Source organism: Oryctolagus cuniculus, chromosome 19 (assembly GCF_051225735.1).
Source record: "Oryctolagus cuniculus isolate XC-2025 breed Fujian yellow rabbit chromosome 19, ASM5122573v1, whole genome shotgun sequence".
Taxonomy (NCBI): domain Eukaryota; kingdom Metazoa; phylum Chordata; class Mammalia; order Lagomorpha; family Leporidae; genus Oryctolagus; species Oryctolagus cuniculus.
Genome location: NC_142885.1, coordinates 12519694 through 12542545, shown reverse-complemented (window position 1 = coordinate 12542545; position 22852 = coordinate 12519694). Strand labels below are relative to the sequence as shown.

Here is a 22852-nt window from a genome sequence, read left to right as displayed (position 1 = left end):
AAGTACATGACGTTTCATTGAAAAATAAACCAAAGTTTTGAAACAGGATAAAAACTAGAATTCTTCCAGAATGCAGATGCAAAGAACACAAATATAAACACATCCAGAGATTTGCATTAAATATGTAGGGCAAAGAATGGAGCTATGAAATAAAAAATGATACCAATAAATACAACGAAATTATAGAAGCGAGGTAATAATACAGAAGATATGAAGTTTTTCTCTGAGCTGGTTAAAGAATATGAATGAAAGTCCGAGCAGATCACAACTTCTTGGCAAAACCGATGACTCACATTTGTGCTAGTAAAATTTTTGAAGTTTGAAGATAAGGAGTTACGGTCGGTTTAACACTTAAGACGCTGCTAGGGCCCCTGGCCACCCATGTCAAACTGCCTGGGTTTGAGTCTGGGCTCCACTCCAGATCCCAGTTTCCTGAGAATGTGCACTCTGGGAAGCACCAGGAGATGGCTCAGTACTTGGGTGCCTGCCACCCAAGTGGGAGACTCAGATTCAGTTCCTTGCTCCTGGCGGCAGCCTGGCCTAGCTCCCACTATGGCAGGCTTCGGGGACTGAAGCAGTGGATGGAAGCAATCTCTCTCTCTCTCTCTCTCTCTCTCTCTCTCAAATATAATTTAAGAATAAGCAAATGCCATTGGAATATACAAGCAAGCAAAATAAAATAAAAACAGGGACTCATTTGAAGGAATCAAAACTGTAAGTGTTGGAGAACAGCCCTTTAGCCGATGGAACACGGCCCATGGGCATATGGGCAATAGAAACATCTCTATTCGTATCCAAGGTTCACTGGAAAAGAGGCCCCTCCTGAATGACCAAAGACAGCAGCAGGAGAGAAATGGCTATCCACAGGTGAGTGGAAAGAGTCAGAGAAGCAGGTACCTATTGTGTGATCCCAACACTATGATATTCTGGGAAAGGCAAAACCATTGTGACATAGAAAAGATCAGTGGTTACAAGGAGTTCAAAGATAAAAAGGGGGGAAGGATGAAAAATTGAAGCACACGGTATTTTTCAGGGGAGTGACACTATTGTGTAACGTAAATTGTCATTGCGAATACGTGACAGTCTGTATTTGTCACAACCCCCTGAACTTCAGCACCAAGAGCAAACCCTAATATGCAAATTTCAAAATCATTAGGAGGTCATTGGAATCCCGGAATGACATGCAGAACGTGAGGAATCAATCTGTTTTATAAATGAAGGACGTGACCTCGCTGAAAGAGGGGTAGGCGCAAAGTGCTGACTTAAGAAATGTGGGGAATGAGTTGAGCCTGTACAACTGACAGCAAAAGAATCATCCGTTAGCATTTTAGTTGATGAAGTTGTTTCCCAGGGGTATATGAGCGAGCAATGCTGATAACTCTTATACATGGACACAGGACATCAGCAATGCAGGACGTACATGGCGGATAGTAGGAACCAAACTGCTCAGTGTGGGAGCAGGAAGTTACAGATAAAGGAAGGTGTGCATGTGTGTGTGTGTGTGTGTGTGTGCGGGCACGTGTATGTGCACTGGAATGATCCATGATATAATAGACTGGAATTGGAGACACCAGGATATACTCACATTTTGCTCCATATGGACACTCAAGAGCCTCACATAAAATTGCACACTATTTGCATTTAAACTATGAACATCTTCCCATGTACTATAGATCACTTAGAGCGCCTAATGCTGTGTAAACTACACAAATAGTTGTTATACTATATCGTTTAGGGAATGATAATAAAGAAAATATTATGTGTCCAATCCAAAGGCATTTTTTCTAATATTTTCAATCCATGCTTTGTTGGATCCAAGCACGTAGAATTTACAAACATGGAAAGTCAGCTACATGTGTATTTCCTTACACTGTCATCTGAGAGAGCTCAGAAGTAATAACACTCAGTCCCAACAAGCATACTCAGTGCCCAGGTCTTGGTTTCTAGTACCATCCTCTAATATAAGAAGGCAGGGCAGCAAATATATAAGATGCGCCATCTCATAGTGTCAGACAGTAAAAAAAAAAAGTATTCAAAATACAGACGCCAACAGCTCCCAATGCCAAGGATGCAACATTTGAGTAAGAAAATAGAGTTGTGTTGGATTAAAGCCCAAAGCATCAAATAAATGTACATGAGTCAGGGCTTCCGTAAATACATCATGGTAGGAAGGGAGGAAGAAGGAAGGAAGGGAGGAAGGAAGGAAAGAAGGAAGGAAGGAGAGAGAGGGAAGGAGGGAGGGAGGGAGGGAGTTTACAGTCCTGAGGTCCAAGTTCAAGGGCCACAACTCTTGAGGTTCTTCTGGCTGGTAGAGACTCTGCGGGGTCCCAAGGCAGCTCAGGACACCCCATGGTGAGACAGAGCAAACTTGCTCCCTTGTGTCTCTCTTCCTGGTCACCTAAAGCTTGGAACACAATCCTAAAGCCCTACTCTCATAAACTCATCTAATCCTAGCTACCTCCCAAAGGCCCCACCTCTAAATACCATCAACACATGACCTTGGGGACTACATTTTCAACTCATGAATTCCAAGGGACCCATACAGCCTACAGCCTACCATAGCATATCCCTCATGCTCGTGCCACAGACACATGGTGGTGTCCAGGGTGCGGTTTTGTCACCTGGTCACAAATGTCCTGCTGACCTCGAATCCTGAAGTTCAGAACTGGTGCAGGTGGGCTCCTTCTAGTTTGTGTGACACTTTCGGGGAACACTGGAATCTTCGCTAATGCTCTGGTTTCGTCTCAGCTCTCTGCAGCTGCAGGTCCCTTGGCATAATAATCTGTACCCATCCCCTGTACTGGGGACACCTTGGACACACCCTTTGGCAGAAGAGCCACCTGCTCTTTTACAGTCTCTGCCACACAGTCTCAGTGAGACTCAAGGGAGCTATTCATTGCACTAGACTATAAGGAAGCATGTGGTGCAAGTTAAGTGCTCTGTCTGCCCCCCCAAAATCTCAATGGAGGACGAGGTCAGAGCCCCTGTCCTCAGTGGTTACCTCATGCATCCACCCAGGGTCCAAGCCCTGAGAGGTGGAAGCAGAAATTCTCTGGACCTGCTACTTCCCTATCATTTTGTCCTTATCCCTTCCAACTTTTGGCCAGAAAATGGATAGAAACGGTCTTCAGTTCCCCTGTTTTATATTCCCCTACTTCTTCCTGGCTCCAGTCTCAAAATCAAGCCCGAAAGGTGACCAGAGGCTGATCTGAATCTTCCTTGTTAGCCTTTCACTTTTCGCAAGTTTTCTCTGTCCATGAAGCTTGGCTTCTTTTTATTTTACTTATTTTATTTTTATTGCACAGAGCCAAAGACAGACAGAAAGAGCACCCAACCACTGGTTTACTCTCTAAATGCCTACAAATGCCAGGGCTGGACAAGGCCATGGACAGGATTCTACAACTCAATCCAAGTCTCCCACATGGGTGACGGGGGCCCAACTATCTAAGCCATCATCTTCCGCCTCCCAAGGTCTGCATTAGCAGGAAGAGGGAATCAGGGAACCTGGCGCCGCGGCTCACTAGGCTGATCCTCCGCCTAGCGACGCCGGCACACCAGGTTCTAGTCCCGCTCGGGGCGCCGGATTCTGTCCCGGTTGCCCCTCTTCCATGCCAGCTCTCTGCTGTAGCCCGGGAGTGCAGTGGAGGATGGCCCAAGTGTTTGGGCCCTGCACCCCATGGGAGACCAGGATAAGTACCTGGCTCCTGCCATCGGATCAGTGCTCTGATCAAGTGCTCTGATGTAAGCTGCAGGTATCCCAAATGGTGGCCTAACCACTGACCCAAGCACCTGCTGGAAGCTTGAGTTTTTAAGTCTATTGTCTCCTTAAAAAGTTGTCATCGGCTTTTGCACAACAAAAGAAGTGATCAATAGAATGAAGAGACATCAAACAGAATGAGAATAAATATTTGCAAACCACCTATCTGACAAAGGATTAATACCCCGAATATTTCGGCAACTTAAAAAAGCTCAACAAGAACAACAAAAAATAATAAATCCAGTTGAGAAATGGGCAAAGGACTTCAGTAGACAATGCCCAAAAAGGAAATACAAATGGCCAATAAACTTATGAAAAAATGCTCAACATCACTAGACATCAGGGAAATGCAAATCAAAACCACAATGAGATATTACCTCATTCCTGTCGGAATGGCTAAAATTCAAAACATGGAGAGAAACAAATACTGGAGAGGATATGGACAAAGGGGAACACTTATACAGTATTGATGGAAATGTAAATTAGTGCAGCCACCGTGGAAAACAGTGTGAAGATTTCTTAAAAGCTAGAAACAGACTTGCCATATGATTCACAAATTCATCAATATATATTTCTGGGTATATACCCAAAAGACGGAACACAAAGTATCAAAGAGATACCTGCATCACCATGTTCATAGCAGCACTGTTCACACTAGCCAAAATTTGGAATCAGTGAGTGTCCATCATCAGCTGAATGGATAAAGAAAATGTGGTATATATATACAATGGAGTATTATTCAGCTATAAAACAGGATGAAATTCTACCATTTGCCACAAAAGTGGTTGCAACTGGAGGACATCGTGTTGAGTGGAATAAACTGAACCTGGAAAGACAAATACCACATGTTCTCCCGTATACATGGGAGCTCAAATTAAAAGAAAAAAAGAGGCAAGAAAAAGAAAGAATGTCTGTGTGCTTTCAGTATTGCTGAAAACATAGTTTTGTAGAACTTTGTTTTATACCTTTGTGAAACCAACGGTTAAGAATGTTACACTATTATAGTTTTAATGATCTATGATTTTAAAATTTACTGTATATGGGTAAAAGGATCATTTTTCCAGTCAATTAATTTTTTATGACTGTTGTCTATATTTCCACTAAACTAGGGTCTTTTTGCTTTTTACTCATTAAACTTATTTGAGTGAAGTAGTAAGCTTTTGTATTACAATGTAAATTTAAAATATGTTATCTCAAGAAACTAAAAAAAGGGGGAGGGAGAGAAAGAAGGAGGGTGGGAGAGAGAGAACGGGAGGGAGGAAGGGAGTGTCCATATGTTCTTAGAATTGTATCTGCAAAGCACAGCGAATCTGTTAAAAAACTAATTAAAAATAAAACATTAAAAAAAGGAATTAATGGCTTACATGTGAAAAAAAAATGTTGTCATCAGGGCTGGTGTTGTGACGCAGTGTATTACACGGCAGCCTCTGGCGCTGGTTCGAGTCCCAGCAGCTCCAGTTCTAATGCAGCTCCTTGCTAATGCTCTTGGGAGAGCAGCAGAGGATGGCCCAAGTGCTTCAGCCCCTGCCACGCACATGGGAGACCCAGATGGAGCTCCAGGCTCCTGGCCTCGACCTGGCCCAGTCCTAGGTGTTGTGGCCATTTTCGGAGTGAAGCTGTGGATGGAAGACTTCTCTCTGTAAATCTGCTTTTCAAGCAAAATAAATACATTTTTTTTTAATAAAAGAAGTTGTTCTATCCTGGGATCCGAAGCCTCTTGACGGCTCAGGCTGTGCCAGAAACCAACTGAAACCTTAGAAGAAGCAGTGCTTAAATTCGAGAAATGTTTCACAAATGTGTTTGCTTCGGATTTCCAAATGGCATTTTAATTCGGAAGTATGCATTTGCCAGACTGGAATTTGAACTTAGCTAGATGCTAGCATGTACACCAATCAAATGGAGATAACTGTCTCCGTGGGCGGCTTACCTGGCTTTGTTACTTAGCTTATTGAATGCAAACTATGTTGTCACTAATTGAAAAAAATGTGTATTCATTAAAAGAAGGAATTAGCTCAGACCAGCTTAGCATTTTCCAAAGCATTAACCCCACTGCTGGGGTATTTGAGTTAGAGGAGTTGTCTGCAGGAGGAAAAGCCGGAGAAAGATCAATGTGTAGCACATGGGACATTGGTCCTAAAAAGACATGAAGAAGGGCACTCTAGCTCTCAGAAATGGAGGAGCCGGCGCTGTGGCTCACTAGGCTAATCCTCCACCTAGCAGTGCCGGCACACCGGGTTCTAGTCCCGGTCGGGGCGCTGGATTCTGTCCCGGTTGCCCCTCTTCCAGGCCAGCTCTCTGCTGTGGCCCGGGAGTGCAGTGGAGGATGGCCCGGGAGTGCAGTGGAGGATGGCCCAGGTGCTTGGGCCCTGCACCCCATGGGAGACCAGGTAAAACACCTGGCTCCTGGCTCCTGCCATCGGATCAGCACAGTGCACCGGCCTCAGCACGCTGGCCGCGGCGGCCATTGGAGGGTGAACCAATGGCAAAGGAAGACCTTTCTCTCTGTCTCTCTCTCTCACTGTCCACTCTGCCTGTCAAAAAAAAAAAAAAAAAGAAAGAAAAGAAAAGAAAAAGAAATGGGCGGGCAGGGCCACCCTGAGCCAATGAAGTGTGGCTAAGAAACCAACCAGCCAGCCACGGGACCCGCTGAAGGTAGAATTAAAGGGGTCCACAAGTTAGGATGCGAAAGAATATCCCTTTATTTTCCAAAGTATTAAGCCTGAATTGAAATCTAGCATTTCCTTCCTTCCTTCCTTCCTTCCTTCCTTCCTTCCTTCCTTCCCTCCCTCCCTTCCTCCCTCCTTCCTTCCTTTCTGGACAGGCAGAGTGGACAGTGAGAGAGAAAGACAGAGAGAGAAAGGTCTTCCTTTGCCGTTGGTTCACCCTCCAATGGCCGCTGTGGCCGGCGCACTGTGCTGATCCGATGGCAGGAGCCAGGTGCTTCTCCTGGTCTCCCATGGGGTGCAGGACCCAAGGACTTGGGCCATCCTCCACTGCACTCCCTGGCCACAGCAGAGGGCTGGCCTGGAAGAGGGGCAACCGGGACAGAATCCAGCGCCCCAACCGGGACTAGAACCCGGTGTGCCGTCACCGCAGATGGAGGATTAGCCTAGTGAGCCGCAGCGCCGGCCTAAATCTAGCATTTCCTTTCATTATGAATACAGACCACGGGCCACAAAGGCAGAAGGTGACTTTGTCACTAGTGTTTTCCCATCATGTTATAATTATTCCACACTCTTATTTACACTTACCCCTGCAGTATTTCAAACTTAAGCTACTTATTATACCCACTGCTTGATCGTATTATTTAGTGCATCAACAAAGAAATTCATGCATTATTATATCACACATTTGTTTTGCTTAATATTTTGATGCCATACTTCAGTGTGATTGATTTCCTTTGTTGTTACCTTGAGTTCTATTTCACACACACAAAAAATGTAATTCACAGGCTTCATCAGATTGCTAACGGGATCCAGGCATACAAAGCACCCTTAAAATATTTTCTTTCTCCTGACTCTACCAAGATTTCTTCCTACATCATAATTTTTCTCTTCATTGAAATATCCCAGTTATTCCCAGGGTGTCAGTCAAATCTGAGATTTAGATCCATCTGCTGCATGTTAATGGACTTGGGGAGAATTGAGAGAGGATGCAGTAGAGGAAACTGCACCCTTTCCACCCTCTCTCTCCCTAACCCCAGAGGCTGGCGACTTGCATGTTCAGATAGTGCTGGACTCAGAGTCTCCGGTACGGCCCTGAGGTAGCACACGTCCCTAAGTGAAGCTACAGAGGGCTGAGACAGCACTACCCTGATTAGGTCATGAAACTATAAGCCAGGGCCAGTGCTGTGGTGCAGCAGGTAAAGCTGCCACCTGCAGTGCCAGCATCCCATATGAGCGCCGGTTCTAGTCCCAGCTGTTCCTCTTCTGATCCAGCTCTCTGCTATGGCCTGGGAAAGCAGTAGAAGATGGCCCAAGTGCTTGAGCCCCTGCACCCATGTGGGAGACCCAGAAGAAGCTCCTGGTTCCTGGCTTCGGATCAGCACAGCTCTGGCTGTTACAGCCAATTGGGGACCGATGGAAGACCTCTCTCTTTCTCTCCCTCTCTCCCTCTCTCCCTCTCTCCCTCTCTCCCTCTCTCCCTCTCTCCCTCTCCTTCTCTCTCTAACTCTGACTTTCAAATACATAAATAAATAAATAAATCTTAAAGAAAATATAATAAGCCAACACTCCTCCAACATAAGAATGTCAGAGAGAGCCACAAGATTGTTGGATCATTGGGAAGTTCTAATAACTGTCGCTAGTATCCTACTCCTCGCAGTGGGAAACCAGAAGAGTCTGCAAGATATGAATCACCAGGAGCAGGTGGCAAAAAGGGTCCTTAGACAACGAGGCAGAAGTGTGGTCATTGTCAAATACGGCCCTCAAATCCCTGGAGCCTCCTCCCCTGGAGACGCGATGGCTGGTGTCCACTCTCAGCAGGTGGGAGGTTGGCTCCGCTCTGCGCATGGAGGAAGTGAGGCTTACAAGGTTAAGTCATCAAAGGTCAATCAGTTCCCACCTGCTTCTCTTGGAAGGCTCATTTCTGGAGGGTCTCATAGAATTATTGTAGAATGCTGTCGGGGGCACAGGCACACGGAGGAGCCATAGGCTAATGCTGCCTGCCAGGCTGGTCCTGAAACCAAACCACACCAAACCACTTGGGAATGGCCATAGTAATCCCAGCTCTGGTCATCTGTGCTTTTCCAGCTGAGACCCCAGACATCATGGAGCACAGACAGGCCATCTCCACTGGATTCCTGACCCAGAGACTCCAGGAGGACAGCACGGGTCTTGATTTTGCCCCTGAGTTTGGGGTAGTTTATAACAAAGTGATGGAAACTGGAGCAAGACAAGAGGAGGGGTCCCGGAGGAAGAGACCCCTGTTTTGGGCGTGTGGGTCATCAGTGGACACTAGACAGACTGAGTGAGAGGGATGCCCAGTGGAACGGAGGGGCCTCTTGTGTGTCTTCAGTGCCCTGTGGACTCTGTGCTGAGTAAGAGGGACTTGCTACCAAGTGGTAGTGCTATTGGATAATCTGCTACCTGCAAGATTATTTGGGGCATACCCAACATGGACTCACCTTCTTTCCTGCCCCACTTTCTCAACAGGAGTAAAATGCTCAAATCAAAGGGGCTGGCACTGTGGTGTAGTGGGTAAAGCTGCCACCTGCAGTGCCAGCATCCTATATGGGCGCCGGTTTGAGTCCCAGCTGTTCTACTTCCAATCTAGCTCTCTGCCATGGCCGGTGAAAGCAGTGGAAGATGGTCCAAGTCCCTGGGCCCTTGCACACACATGAGAGACCAGGAAGAAGTTCCTGGCTCCTGGCTGCGGATAGACGCAGTTCCGGCTGTTACAGCCAATTGGGGAGTGAACCAGCAGATGGAAGACTTCTCTCTCTCTCTGTGTAACTCTGACTTTCACATAAATAGATAAATCTTTAAAAATATATATATATATATAAAGATGAGGTGCAAACTCCAGGAGTATGTCAGATGAATTGAGTCTGTGTCAATGATTCTAAATTTTTCCATAAAAGGACTTGTGATGAGAGACAATTGCCAGGCCACAGCCCCAAACAGTGCCCTCTCACAAGCAAGAAACTATTTTTGATGTCCAAGATTTTTCTCTTAAAAACTAGCATTCTAGGGGCAGGCATTGTGGCACTGCGGGTTAAGCTGCCTCAAGGACCCCATATCTCATATCAGAGTCAGTGTCGATTTCAGTCTCAGCTGCTCCACTTCAAATCCCGCTTCTTGCTAATGCCCCTGAAGGCAGCAGATGACAGCTCAAATACTTAAGTTCCTCCCATCCACATAGGAGACCCAGATGGAGTGCCTGATTCCTGCCTGACACAGCTGCAGCTGTTGTGGGCATTTGGGGCATGAACCAGTGGGTAGAAGTTTGTGTGTGTGTGTGTGTGTGTGTACCTCTCTGTTGCTCTGTGTTTCAGGTAAATAGATAAGTAAGAAAGTAAATCTTTTTTATTTTTTAATTAACATTCAGCCTCTCAACACATCATGCCTGATGTTAACTTCCTTGGGGTGAAATGGACATTGTATGAATGTGCACCCCATTTATCTGAGAATGTCAGGCACACTCTGTGCCATTGCTTGGTCCTCTTGCAAGTAGCCAGCACAGTGCAGTGGAAGATAGATGGATGCTCCAACACCTTCCAAAGAAACCAGCAATTGACTTTTTTTTTTTTTGACAGGCAGAGTGGACAGTGAGAGAGAGAGACAGAGAGAAAGGTCTTCCTTTTGCCGTTGGTTCACCCTCCAATGCACCGTGCTGATCCGATGGCAGGAGCCAGGTGTTTCTCCTGGTCTCCCATGGGGTGCAGGGCCCAAGCACCTGGGCCATCCTCCACTGTACTCCCTGGCCACAGCAGAGAGCTGGCCTGGAAGAGGGGCAACCGGGACAGAATCCGGCGCCCCGACCAGGACTAGAACCCGGTGTGCCGGCGCCGCAAAGCGGAGGATTAACCTAGTGAGCTACGGCGCCGGCCAATTGACTTTCTAAGTATGGAGCACACTGAGAGGAACACGGACAACATCAGTGTTAGCTATCAACCGGTGCCACGACGTATTAGAAGAATCACAGGGAAGTTTGTGGGTCCCAGGGTGAAAGATGGGGTCCCAAGGCTGGGTCAGCCAGTCTCCAGGGCATGGTACAGAGTGGTCAGCAGTTCTTAACTACGATCATTTGTATTATTTTTATGCAGTTGAGAAGTTGCACTTTGGCTGTGCCTATAGAATTCTTCCCCTCATTGTACACTGTGTGCTTGATCCAATGCCCTTGCACTCCCCAGAGAGCACACCCCCACTCATTATTAGCTCCAAACATTTCCTTTCTGTTGCCTCTTACCCCTCTTACTCCCCTGTCCTCAAAGGCCCTTCCCGTAGGTGAACTGGAGCAATAATACTAGACAGCAAGTTGGAAGAACATAGCAAAAGAAGTGTGCATGCTTTCTGATCTAGAGGTTTTGCTTCTAGAAAATTCATCTCTAGGGGCCAGTATTGCGGCACAATGGGTTAAACCACCGGCTGCAAGGCCCGGGAGTGCAGTGGAGGATGGCCCAAGTGCTTGGGCCCTGCACCCGCATGGGAGACCAGAAGGAAGCACCTGGCTCCTGGCTTCAGATTGGCACAGTGCGCCGGCCGTAGAGGCAATTTGGGAGGGTGAACCAACAGAAAAGGAAGACCTTTCTCTCTCTCTCTCTCTCTCTCTCTCTCTCTCTGTCCAAATAAATAAATAAATAAATTGTTGAGTTAAAAAAAAGTTACAGAGCAGTGTGGTCACATTAATAGCAACAAATATCTGAATGTACATATCTTGTTTATTGCAAAGGTTTTGTACAACTTCAGGGAATATCATCCACATTCTATTTTTATTTTTAAGTAAATTAATGGCATACTCTGGAGCCAGACGCTTGCTTATTTGTGTGTATGTATGCTTGTGCATGCACATGTATGTCCCTTGACATGTTCCTAGCAAACTTTGAGCTTATGATGACCCTCGCGTGTAAACTCCCTGTGAGCAGGAATCCATCTTCTTCATGAACCTGCGAACTGTCTGAGGAAAGTACTGATTCATTTCTTTATCCTCAACACCCAGTGCAGAGGCTGGCACAACAACACAAGCTGTACTTGAATGAGTAAGGCTTGAAGCACTCAACAGACTCAGAATATGCTGGCTACTTATTATCTGCACCAGTTAGAGAACTTGGCAGGTCCTTAGGACAGGAAATAAACAGTTTAGTCTTATACACATAGACACACACATGCATACACCCAGGCACATGCAACACACACACACGTACATATCCGGGCACATGCAACACACACACACATACACACACATGTACATATCCGGGCACATGCAACACACACACATACACACACATGTACATATCTGGGCACATACAACACACACACGTGCATATCCGGGCACATGCAACACACACACACATACACACATGTGCATATCCGGGCACATGCAACACACACACACACATGTGCATATCCGGGCACATGCAACATACACACACACATGTGCATATCCGGGCACATGCACACATACACACACACGTACATATCCGGGCACATGCAACACACACACACACACAGTGTCCCTAGCTCAAACTGTGTTTGGAGAAGCCAAGTTACACAAAAGGAAACCATTTCCTTTGCTGCCAGGAAGCTCTGAAGACTAACCACACACCTATAATCTCCAAGAGCTGGATGTAGCATCAGCATCCTCCACATTTTATTGACACTGAAGCAATTGGAGATTAATTGTCATCTACACTGAGGTCCTGCGGACCATCCACTGCTAGCAGCTTGCATGAGGCAAATCACAAAGAAAGTAAAATCGATCCTGGGTGAAAGGTTTCCAAATTAACATTAATTAACATTATTAACATTAATTAACATTCCAGAGAATGTTAGAGAGCCACTTGCCACACACACTCTCTCCTAAGACATGGCTCCTGGAGTCTCCACTTAGCCACATTACTTGATAGGACTGATCAGTCCAGTACCTCTGAGGTCCAGCAAGCTGAGCCTTGGAAGGATGGAGAGCCGTGGCCAGCACCAGGCCATGGAAGTCTCTAGACACCTGTTTGGTTCAAGGAGGAGAAATACGGGTGGACAGGCAAGAGGGTCTCTGGCTGATGTTGCCAATGTAGCGAATGATGACAAGCTGAGTAATCAGCCAATGGACCTTAAATCACAAGGTAGTTTGTGAGTCTTGTTTATGTTGAGACTCTTTTTATAAGCTATTCAGAACAGGGGTGGGAGGGAGAAGTAGAGAGAAAATTTCCCTTTGAGTTTCCATCGCTTTCAGAGTCAGCAATTTAATGACTCATGCATTCTAAATCCTTGCTTTGTCTACATGTTTTCATTTCAAAATACTAAAAAACACTTTGTTTGGAACACGGGTTATTTTTAGCTCATATATCAATAGTGCACATCCACTTCTCCCTATATGAGAACAGATCCTTTTGGACTGGACCAGAGCAGCACTGTCATAGTAGGATTGTTCACTTAGCTGTGGTTTGTTGAAACTACCTGGGCATCTCTGTTCTCTAGTGACCCTGTTCTAGTTGGTCTCCTGGCCTCACCGACCACCCGTGAGTCAGCTCTAGACCTGGTACAATGAGTCCCAGCCCTCACAATCTGACCCACAGGGAAAGAACATGCTGTCAGACCTTCATGCCAAGGAACCAACGCATTGAGTGGTTAGAGTCTAGTTGAGTCTGCATTGCTTTGCTTCTTTTTAGAGACTTTTATGAGAAAGGAGTAGAAGAGAGGGAAGTCCCAATCTACAGGTCATCTCCCCTTGATACAATGAGAGACAGTCTGCAGCACAGACAGGAATGCATGTTCTAGAGAATTCTTCAGCCTTCCTTCAGGCTAACAGGTAGGAAGCAAATGGGCTGGAAAGAAGGCAAAAAGTGGGGGTTGGGGGAACGGAGTCCTACCTCTGTAGTCCTTACCCTCTGTGTAGGGCCTCTCCCAACAAACTACTGCAGAGTCTCTGGCCATCTTTATGGACCCGACAGCTTCCTCTCAACCAGTCATAGCTCCCTGGTTTGGGTTTAGTAGGGACCACCTTCTTAAAAGGGCTCTGATAGAGAACCTTAATAGCAAGTACTCCGTGGACAGCCAAGGAACTGGGTGACTTCTCTGATCGCTGCCCTCTCCCCTTTATCATGGAAGCAGCTGTGTTCACACATGTTGACCCCCCTCCCTGGACATGGTTGATTTGATTGATTTGATCACATGTGAGCAGCAATGAGCTCATTTCCTAGGGAACTTGGAACTGAAAGCTCACAGTCCCAGTTGAGGCTGGCTGCTCAGTGGACAGCTCTCTGACAGTGATTGTTTTCATGTGGACAGAGGAACCAGAGATACATCATTTTCTTGGGTTTGCTACATCCCTCTAGACCCCTGTTCCACTCCTCCTGAGGCTCAGCTGCATTCATGGCCCTAGATTCTGTGAGATGCTCTCCCGTCCACCCCCATCCATGTCTTCTCAACACAGAAGCCCATTTCCTTCCAAGAGCTCTATTGAATGCCTGTCCATTGCAATCAAAATGGTACCAGGAGGTAGGAAAGTGATTTTGTCAAAGGGATGGGACACATCATGAATAATCCTCGCATCATCGTAATGCTGCCTACCCTGACCCCACACACATAAGCACTCAGGCCACGGCAGTTGGTAAGCAGAGATAGCTCTTTGAAAGCATGTGGGGTCTTAAGAGGCCCCTAACACCCTACAGGCTAAGCCCAGTGTCTAGGCAATGCTTTATCTGAAGGAGATTCCCGGCCAAAGAATTGAAGGACAGGTGGCAGTGTCCTGTGGAAGTCGATGTGAGAACAGATTCCCAATGGCCGTGCTGCCTCTTCCCGCCATGTTCGATTCCTTGGTGCTGAGACCCTGGCCACACAGAACTCCCTCCCCTGGCTCCACCTCCCTCATCTCTCTTCCTTGTATCTGTCCCTTTCTGCCCACTGTGGAGAAATCTCCAAGAACTGTATGGGTATGTCCTTCAAGGAAGGAATTAGCAAAAGTGCATTAATTGTGTGTTTGTGTATGTGAGTGTGTGTGACAGAAACAAGCCAGGGGGCCTAGAGATTCTCAGCCCTAAGTTCCAGAAAGACTTACTATCTACCCCCAAAAGAGAAGCTGATGACTTGGGAGGAACTGAGTCCCTGGGCTGTGGCTGATCCCCTACCCCAGAGACAAGTGAGACTAAACAGGCTTCTAACAATTCTGGCCAAGAAATTCTAAATCCCTCAAACCCAGGAACAAATGAAGAAACACTTTTCAGGCAGGAGTGTTCCGTCTCCACCAAAGACTTCTTCGTTGTTGTTTTCTTCATATCTACCAAGGCAATAAAGCCCCTGTAGCAGTAGACATGTTGGCTATTTGCCATAGCCTTGGGGACAAAAAGAAAATGTTTCTCTGCCCCTGTCCTTACCTCCTTCCCAAAGCAAGCCCCCTTTTCCAAGGGAGCTGCTCTATATCCTATCATTTATCCCAGGCTGGAGAGACACCAATCAGGAATTTCACCCTTGGTCTGGGCCATGCTTCCTGCTGGGGCTCCTCTCCTGGAAGGGATGAGGAGGCACCTGCAGGTCATTCTCTGACCCCAGGCCCACCTCCTGAGCAGTGTGCTGGTTTGAGCCCTCCCTCAGCATATGTCATTTCCGACTCCATATTGCTCTCTCCCAGTCCTTCCTCAGAGTCAGTGAGAAGTGTTCAGCCTACCCCCCACCTTTTTTTTTTTGACAGATAGAGTTAGGCAGTGAGAGAGAGAGAGAGAGAGAGAGAGAGAGAGAGAAAGGTCTTCCTTCAGTTGGTTCAACCCCCAAAAGGCTACTACTGCCAGAGCTACGCCGATCCGAAGCCAGGAGCCAGGTGCTTCTTCCTCATCTCCCATGCGGGTGCAGGGACCCAAGCACTTGGGCCATCCTTCACTGCCCTCCCGGGCCACAGCAGAGAGCTGTACTGGAAGAGGGGCGGCTGGGACCAGAACTGGCGTCCATATGGGATGCCGGTGCTGCAGGCGGAGGATTAACCAAGTGAGCCGTGGTGCCGGCCCGTTAGCATGCACTTGTCCAGCAGTCACATCACCTTCTAGCCTTGATTTTGCAGACAAATCAATCTGTGTTGGAGAAGGTTATGGGTAAAGTCTTGTAACCACCTAGGCCTGAGGCCTGCTGTCTAGCCCCTAGCTCCTGGGAGAAGTGGCAGAAAGCCAAGAGGCATAATCACTGAAAGTATTCCCACCTCTTTTTCTTCCCCTAAGTCTAACCCTAATCTACTTGCCCTCACCATGAATGCTTTCAGTTGCCACTGGGAGCTGGTGGCAGAGAGCGCTGGAAACCCCATTCCAAACAGTCTTAGGGAGTCAGTTTCAGAATACACCTGTTCATGGGGTTCATCTATAAACAGACCCATTTTAATGCCAGCACCACCAAGATCAGAAGTTTCTTCCATACAAGACTACGCAGTATTGCAATTCCTGTTGAGTTTTGACAACCATGAATGCCTCCAAGGGAAAGGAAAGGAACAAGATCAACAACCCAGGGCAGCCTGCAACTTGGGAACATTCAAAACCCATCCTGCTGAACTGACCTCTTTATACACAGGGAGAGGCAGGGTAAGCCGGTGGTTAAGAATATAAGTTTTAGATTCACAGAGACTTGAGCAGGTACCCTGGATTAGCCTTTTTTTTTTTTTGACAGGCAGAGTGGACAGATGAGAGAGAGAGACAGAGAAAAAGGTCTTCCTTTGCCATTGGTTCACCCTCCAATGGCTGCCACGGCCGGCGCGCTGCAGCCGGCGCACCGCGCTGATCCGAAGCCAGGAGCCAGGTACTTCTCCTGGTCTCCCATGGGGTGCAGGGTCCAAGCACTTGGGCCATCCTCCACTGCACTCCCTGGCCACAGCAGAGAGCTTGCCTGGAAGAGGGGCAACCAGGACAGAATCCAGCGCCCCAACTGGGACTAGAACCCGGTGTGCCGGCGCCGCAAGGAGGAGGATTAGCCTAGTGAGCCACGGCACCGGCTGGATTAGCCTTTGATTGTGTAAGCTGGGGAAGTTGCTTGATGATTGTCTTAATTTTCTCCTGTAAAAATGGAGTTGGTGATTCCTTTCAGGATATCCTAGAAATTAATAGAAATGATCTTTGCAAAGCCCCCTTTTCCATGTTGTTGCATAGTCCACAATCTGCAAGCTGTACCTGTTGTTATTTCTGTCTTCTTTGGCAAGTTATTTATGAGACAGAGATAGAGACATCGTGGGGGGGGGGGGGAAGGAGGGAGGGAAGGGGGGAAGAGAGAGAGAGAGAGAGAGAGAGACTGACTCCTGAAGGTTCATTCCCCAAACGCCTGCAATGGGTGGTAGTCCTAGCTGAAACTGGGAGCTAGAAACACAGTCCAGGATTCCAACATGGGTGGCAGGGTGCAAGTACTTGAGCCATCACCTGCTGCCTCCCAGGGTCTGCATCAGCAGGAGGGTGGAATCAGGACTGGAACCCAGGCACTGACATGGGACCCACTAGGTCACACACCCACCCCACGTTTTTGTTATGTCCCCCAGTCAGTTCCCAGCAGAATCAGTGTGCAAGCCCATCCCATCACGCCATCCACACATCTCACACACCATTCATGGAAACTGTCACCCTCCAGAAATCCGCTCCCACCCAGCTGAGACGACTCATCCCCGGGAACCTCCCCACTCCCAGGGTGTGCTTTCCATGGATTGTCCTCCCCGCACGCTCGGCAGCAAAGGCCCCCAGACCCCGCGCCACCCCCTACCTGAGGGCTGCACAACAATCTAGATCCTGGGGTTTGGGGGGGAGAAGACTTGCCAGGTGGGGAAGTCGGGGGCCTGGCTCCTCGGAGGCTCCTCTCCCCCTTCAGGGGCTCCTTGCTCCCCCTTTGTCTCATTCTCCAGCTTCCTCTCTCCAGGTTGCTCGGGCAGCCGCATCGGGGGTCCGGGGCGATGATGTCAGAGAGATTTGGGCGTACATCAAAGGAACGGTCAGCGGAGACACTGAGACTCTGCAAGGAGTTGACAGAGACTTACTGCTGGGAACAGCGCTGGGTGATCAGTTACTCACAGGCAGCCATCTAAATAATTCACACCCTCCCTTCCCTGTTGACACAGGACAATGACAGAAACACAAGCCGGGCACAAGAAATATAATTACAGTTGTGGCAGACATCTAGTTATTCATAAGGCCTCAATGTCACTGGAGGGTATGACACAGCAAACCCATAATGTGCCTTAGAACCACTCTTCATATTTGTAGGTATTTGCCATGCATAGCCCCTGGGCTTTGGTGGAGGAGACGCAATGGAGACAGAGAGTCGTAACAGCCAACTGGATCGCAGCTTGCAAGAAAGCCTTGGCCCTCACCAGCATACTTTCTTTCCTTACCGTTGACATCACGAGAGCCACAGAAACCAAGTGGGGGACAGTGTTGGTAATGGCCATCTTATGGAGTGGGTTCTAGCCAAGCCTCCTGAGCCTGGGACGCTGTCACATTCTCAGGGCCGTGTCATCCCAACCTGAAAGCACCAGGAACATCCAAGAACAGTGGCTGGGTGCCAGCACCAATCCAGACCACATGTGTGGAGTCTCTGGGACAGCTTGACATCACCAAGTAGCAGCTTCTCTCTCTCTCTCTCTCTCTCTCTCTCTCTCTCTCTCTCTCTCTTTCTCTCTCTCTCTCTCTCTCTCTTTCTCCATCTCCATATCTCTCTTTGTCTCCCTCCCTCCCTCTCTCTCTCCTTTAACATCTAGGTAGCTCCTGCGTACCTCTAACGTCTCAGCTCAAGTCTCATCTGCTGTAAAAAGCCATCCTTGGCCGGCGCCACGGCTCAATAGGCTAATCCTCCGCCTTCCAGCACCAGCACACCGGGTTCTAGTCCCAGTCGGGGCACCGGATTCTGTCCCAGTTGCCCCTCTTCCAGGCCAGCTCTCTGCTGTGGCCAGGGAGTGCAGTGGAGGATGGCCCAAGTCCTTGGGCCCTGCACCCCATGGGAGACCAGGATAAGTACCTGGCTCCTGCCTTCGGATCAGCGCGGTGCGCCGGCCACAGTGCACCAGCCGCGGTGGCCATTGGAGGGTGAAGCAACGGTAAAGGAAGACCTTTCTCTCTGTCTCTCTCTCTCACTGTCCACTCTGCCTGTCAAAAAAAAAAAAAAAAAGCCATCCTTGTCCTAGCCTCTTCTGTAGCTCAGTGCGGTAGCCCTAGGTTCCTACTCCAACTGTTATTTGTTCACAGTCTATCTCCTCCCTCCAACATGGAGCTGAGAAAAACTCCAGGCAGATGCGGCATGGTGTGGTTTTTAGCTCCAGGAGCAAAAACATTAAAATAACTGGTGTTCAATAAGAATGTGTGACGCTAACAATCAATATTTGGTTCCATATTGAAGTTAAAATAATAATAATAACAACAACAACAATACAAAGAATCTATAGAGATTTGCAGCTCAGAGGCGGTAATGGAAGAATCTTGGTGCTGAGATGAATGAAGCTTGACCACTGTGGACCAAGCCCTTGTCTGTGCATTCCGATGGGCAATGCTACCTCCCAGCACCAGCCCCACGAGTCTCCATCTCTCAAGACTGGGGCTCAGGATGGGGCATCCTGGGAAGTATCTCCCTGCACTATTTCTGATCTCTGGATCCATATTTGGGATGTGGTTGCCTTTTTTTAAAAAAAAAATTAAGGCAGAGTTGAGAGAGACAGAGAGAACTCTTCCATCCATTTCCCCCAAAATGGCTGCAATGGCCGGGGCTGTGCCAGGCTGAAGCCAGGAGCCCAGAGCTTCCTCCAGGTCTCCCACATGGGTGCAGGGGCCCAAGCACTTGGGCCATCTTCTGCTGCTTTCCCAGGCACATTAGCAGGGAGCTGGATAGGAAGTGGAGCAGCCGGGACTTGAACTGTTGTGCATATAGGATGCTGGGCATTAGAGGCGATGGCTTAACCCGCTGTGCCACAACCACAGCCTTGATGTGGTTTCCCTAGAAGCCAGGGGTGAGAGTGAGAAAAGGAATTAGGAATCTTGTTGCGAATCTGCATACTCAGTTTCCATTGGCTGTCAGTCTCATCAGATCCAATGAGATTGATCCAGCCCAGAGCCCTGTTCATAACATGTGCCAGCTCCTGGAATGAATGAACGATGGATATGTCAAGTGATTGAGTGCTTCGTTGTTTTCACCTTGACCAGAAACCCTTGGAGCCTGGGTCAGGGCTGAGTAGATGGTGTCTGGGTGAACCTGGCCAGCAACGTATCTGCTTCTCTGAGGACTATGAGTGGAGTTGAGCCTTCCCCTAAAGGAAGAGCTGTTATCTCCCAAGAAAGGGCAGGGATTGCTAAAGGGCTGGGGCCGCAGGGACACCCCACAGGCAGACAGATTCTCAAAACCAGAAGTTGTTTCTCACCCAACAATATGTGTGGAGAGAATCCACACAAGAGCACTGGGTCTCAGACTCACAAGTACACATGCAAACACTCACACACACACGCATGACAATGCCTGGCTTCAGACATACAGCAATGCCTTTCAAATACCCACCCGCGTGTGTACACACACACACACACACACATCATACATGCATGCACACACACATATACAAGCCAGTACACATGCACCTATGTGAAACAACACTGGTCATTGGATACATGCGCACACACACACACACCCAACACTGCTGGTTCCAGCAAGCACATGCACACCAAGTCCTCACCCCTACCCCCACACGGCACCCACACGCTGCACCCAGCTCTACCCTCAGTTCCCAGCAGACTCACTCCCTCCTGCCCCCGTCTTACACACCCTGTGACTCACACGTTCACACACCCTGCAGCCGCCAGCTCCCCCCACACACGCACACACCTCTACTCTGCGTCTCTCAAGCCCTCCCGTTCAGCTAAACAGGAGAAACAAGTTTCCTGTGTCGTTACAGTAAAAATGCCAAAAAAAAAAAAAAGTGACATTTTATTTTCAGATTTGCTCATGGTTGCTAGGGCGGTGCCAGCCCCGTGCAAGCGATGACGGGTGGCAAAGGCAGATTTCAAAAGAGAGACAGGAGCTCCCCCTGTGTGGAAACTTCCGAATCTGCTGAGTCTCTTTTTCGGGTGGGTCCCTCCCAGCAGTGTGGACACCAGGGCAGGGAGCCTGAGGCTTGTCGGATTGCCAAGCTGGCCGTGTAGCTGCTGTGTGCAATGGATGGTCACAGGCCGTAGAACCCAATCCACTTAATTGCTTGGAACACAACCATAGCTCAGCGGGAGCGTGGCGAACAGGCAGCAGCTCTGCAAGGAACAATGGCTCCTGCTGCTCAGTTAGCCTCTGGTGCCTCCACTGCGGTACTCACTCTGTGCCAGAGAAACACAAAGCCAGGGGACCCCAAATGGACTCGGCCCATCCAGCCAGAAGCCGTCTCACCAGCATTCCCCTCTGTGTCCTGGCTGCCTGACTCAGGAAACTTCACAGCTAGGATGGACCATCGGGGGCCGTCTCCTGGGGCCCCGACACTGGCATCTCTGTAGAAGATGGACCTGCACCTCCCCCACTTATCTAGAAGCTTCCCAAAGACAGGAGGCTCCCATGGCCTTGTGTGCCTTGGGCTTCGCAGTGAACACCTGCTGAATACGACGTGTCCCCACGTTGACCGATTACTTCATCTCCTGATGAGATTCTTAAGGGTAGCTAATTTGCAGCCTTTGTCCTCTAAGCCCATTTGCCAATTTTCTTTATTGTAACAGTCTCAAAGTTCAGCCAGGAACCGGGTTCGGAGCCCAAATCCTGAAGTTAGAACTATGGGGGTGAATTTCTGGACCCACGTCTGTGTCCTCTTCAGCTTTTTCTTCCAATAGATGATCCCCACCCCCTCCAATGTGTCCCCCAGTGTCCCCAGTGTCCCCCGAGCACCAACATTCATGCTTTTAGAGCCCAGCTCAGTGGGAGCTACTCTGGGCCACCCGAGGAGTGAGGCCCCCCTGTGCCTGCCCTGCAGCTCCACCACTTCTGCCAACCCATAATACCCAGAGATTGGTAAGTGTTGGCCACAGCAGTTAAAACACCATTTGGGGCTGGCGCCACGGCTCACTAGGCTAATCCTCCACCTTGCAGCGCCGGCACACTGGGTTCTAGTCCCGGTCTGGGCGCCGGATTCTGTCCCGGTTGCCCCTCTTCCAGGCCAGCTCTCTGCTGTGGCCCGGGAGTGCAGTGGAGGATGGCTCAAGTGCTTGGGCCCTGCACCCCATGGGAGACCAGGAAAAGTACCTGGCTCCTGCCATCGGATCGGCGCGGTGCGCTGGCCGCAGCACGCTGGCCACGGCGGCCATTGGAGGGTGAACCAACAGCAAAGGAAGACCTTTCTCTCTCTCTCTCTCTCACAGCTATTTGCACCCTGCAAGGCAACAGCTGATGGCTTCAATACTGGATTGAGTTCCTGGCCCCTGGTTTTGGCCTTGTCTTAGCTGTCTGGGTATGAAAGTAGCAAACCAGCAAATGGAAGATCAGTCTCTCTTTTTCTCTCTCTCTCTCTCTGTGCCTTTAAAACAACAAATAAGTAGAAGAATATGGCTATTCAAATCTGTTCAGATCCTGACTCTGATACTTAGATGCTGTGTGACTCTGAGGAAGTTACTTTACTCTACTGTGCTTGAGTTCCTTCGTCTGCAAGATAGGTCTGACAACAGTAGCAACTTCTTGAGGTTATCGTGCAGTGGTTGGCACAAAGCTAGTGCTACCTGTGTTAGCTGTCATTACTCATTGCCTCCTTTTGCACCTGATAGGCCCTGGCTACACCTACTCTGCTTGGGTGGGTACAAGGCTAAAATCAGCATGGAGTGAGGGTGGGACACGCAGAGGCAAATGTACTGATGCTACAGCTTCGTGGGGCTCGGAAGCAAGCTGAAGACTCAGATGGGGCAAACACAGGGCAGAGCGGCTGCTTCTGCTCCTCCAGCTGTGGGTGTTTGGTGCAATGCACTAAGCAGCCACTTGGGATGCCCACATCCCATGTTGGAGGTCTGGTTTGAGTCCCAGCCACTCCACTTCACATTCAGCTCACTGCTGTTCCTGGGAAAGCAGAAGATAGCTTGGGTCCATGCCACCCACATGGGAGACTCATACAGAGCTCCAGACTCCTGGCTTCAACCTGGCCCAACCCTGCTTGTTGTAGACATTTGGGGGATGAACTCAAGGATGGAAGGTCTCTTCCTCTCTCTCTCTCTCTCTCTCTCTCTCTCTCTCTCTCTCACACACACACTACCTTTAAAGTAGATGGAAATAAATAACCATTTTAAGTGCCAGCATCCCATATAGGTGCCAGTTTGAGTATCTGCGCCTCCACTTCTGATCCAGCTCCCTGCTAATGTGCCTGGAAAAGCAGCAGAGGATGGCCCAAGTGCTTGGGCCCCTGCACCCATGCGGGAGACCCAGAGGAAGTTCCTGGCTCCTGACTCTTCAAACCAGCCCAACTCTGGCCATTGTGGCCATTTGGGGAATGACCCAT

At 48.7% G+C, this 22852-nt stretch overlaps 1 protein-coding gene across 1 annotated transcript in view; it reads right to left on the bottom strand.

Annotated features, from left to right (window-relative positions):
- Positions 1-22852, bottom strand: part of CALN1 (calneuron 1) — a 633785-nt gene that overhangs the window by 548095 nt on the left and 62838 nt on the right. Inside the window, exon 2 of the mRNA XM_089320670.1 lies at positions 17180-17376. Coding sequence (XP_089176796.1) covers positions 17180-17302 — 123 coding nt within the window. The 5' untranslated portion in view covers positions 17303-17376. The remainder of the gene's footprint in view (positions 1-17179; positions 17377-22852) is intronic.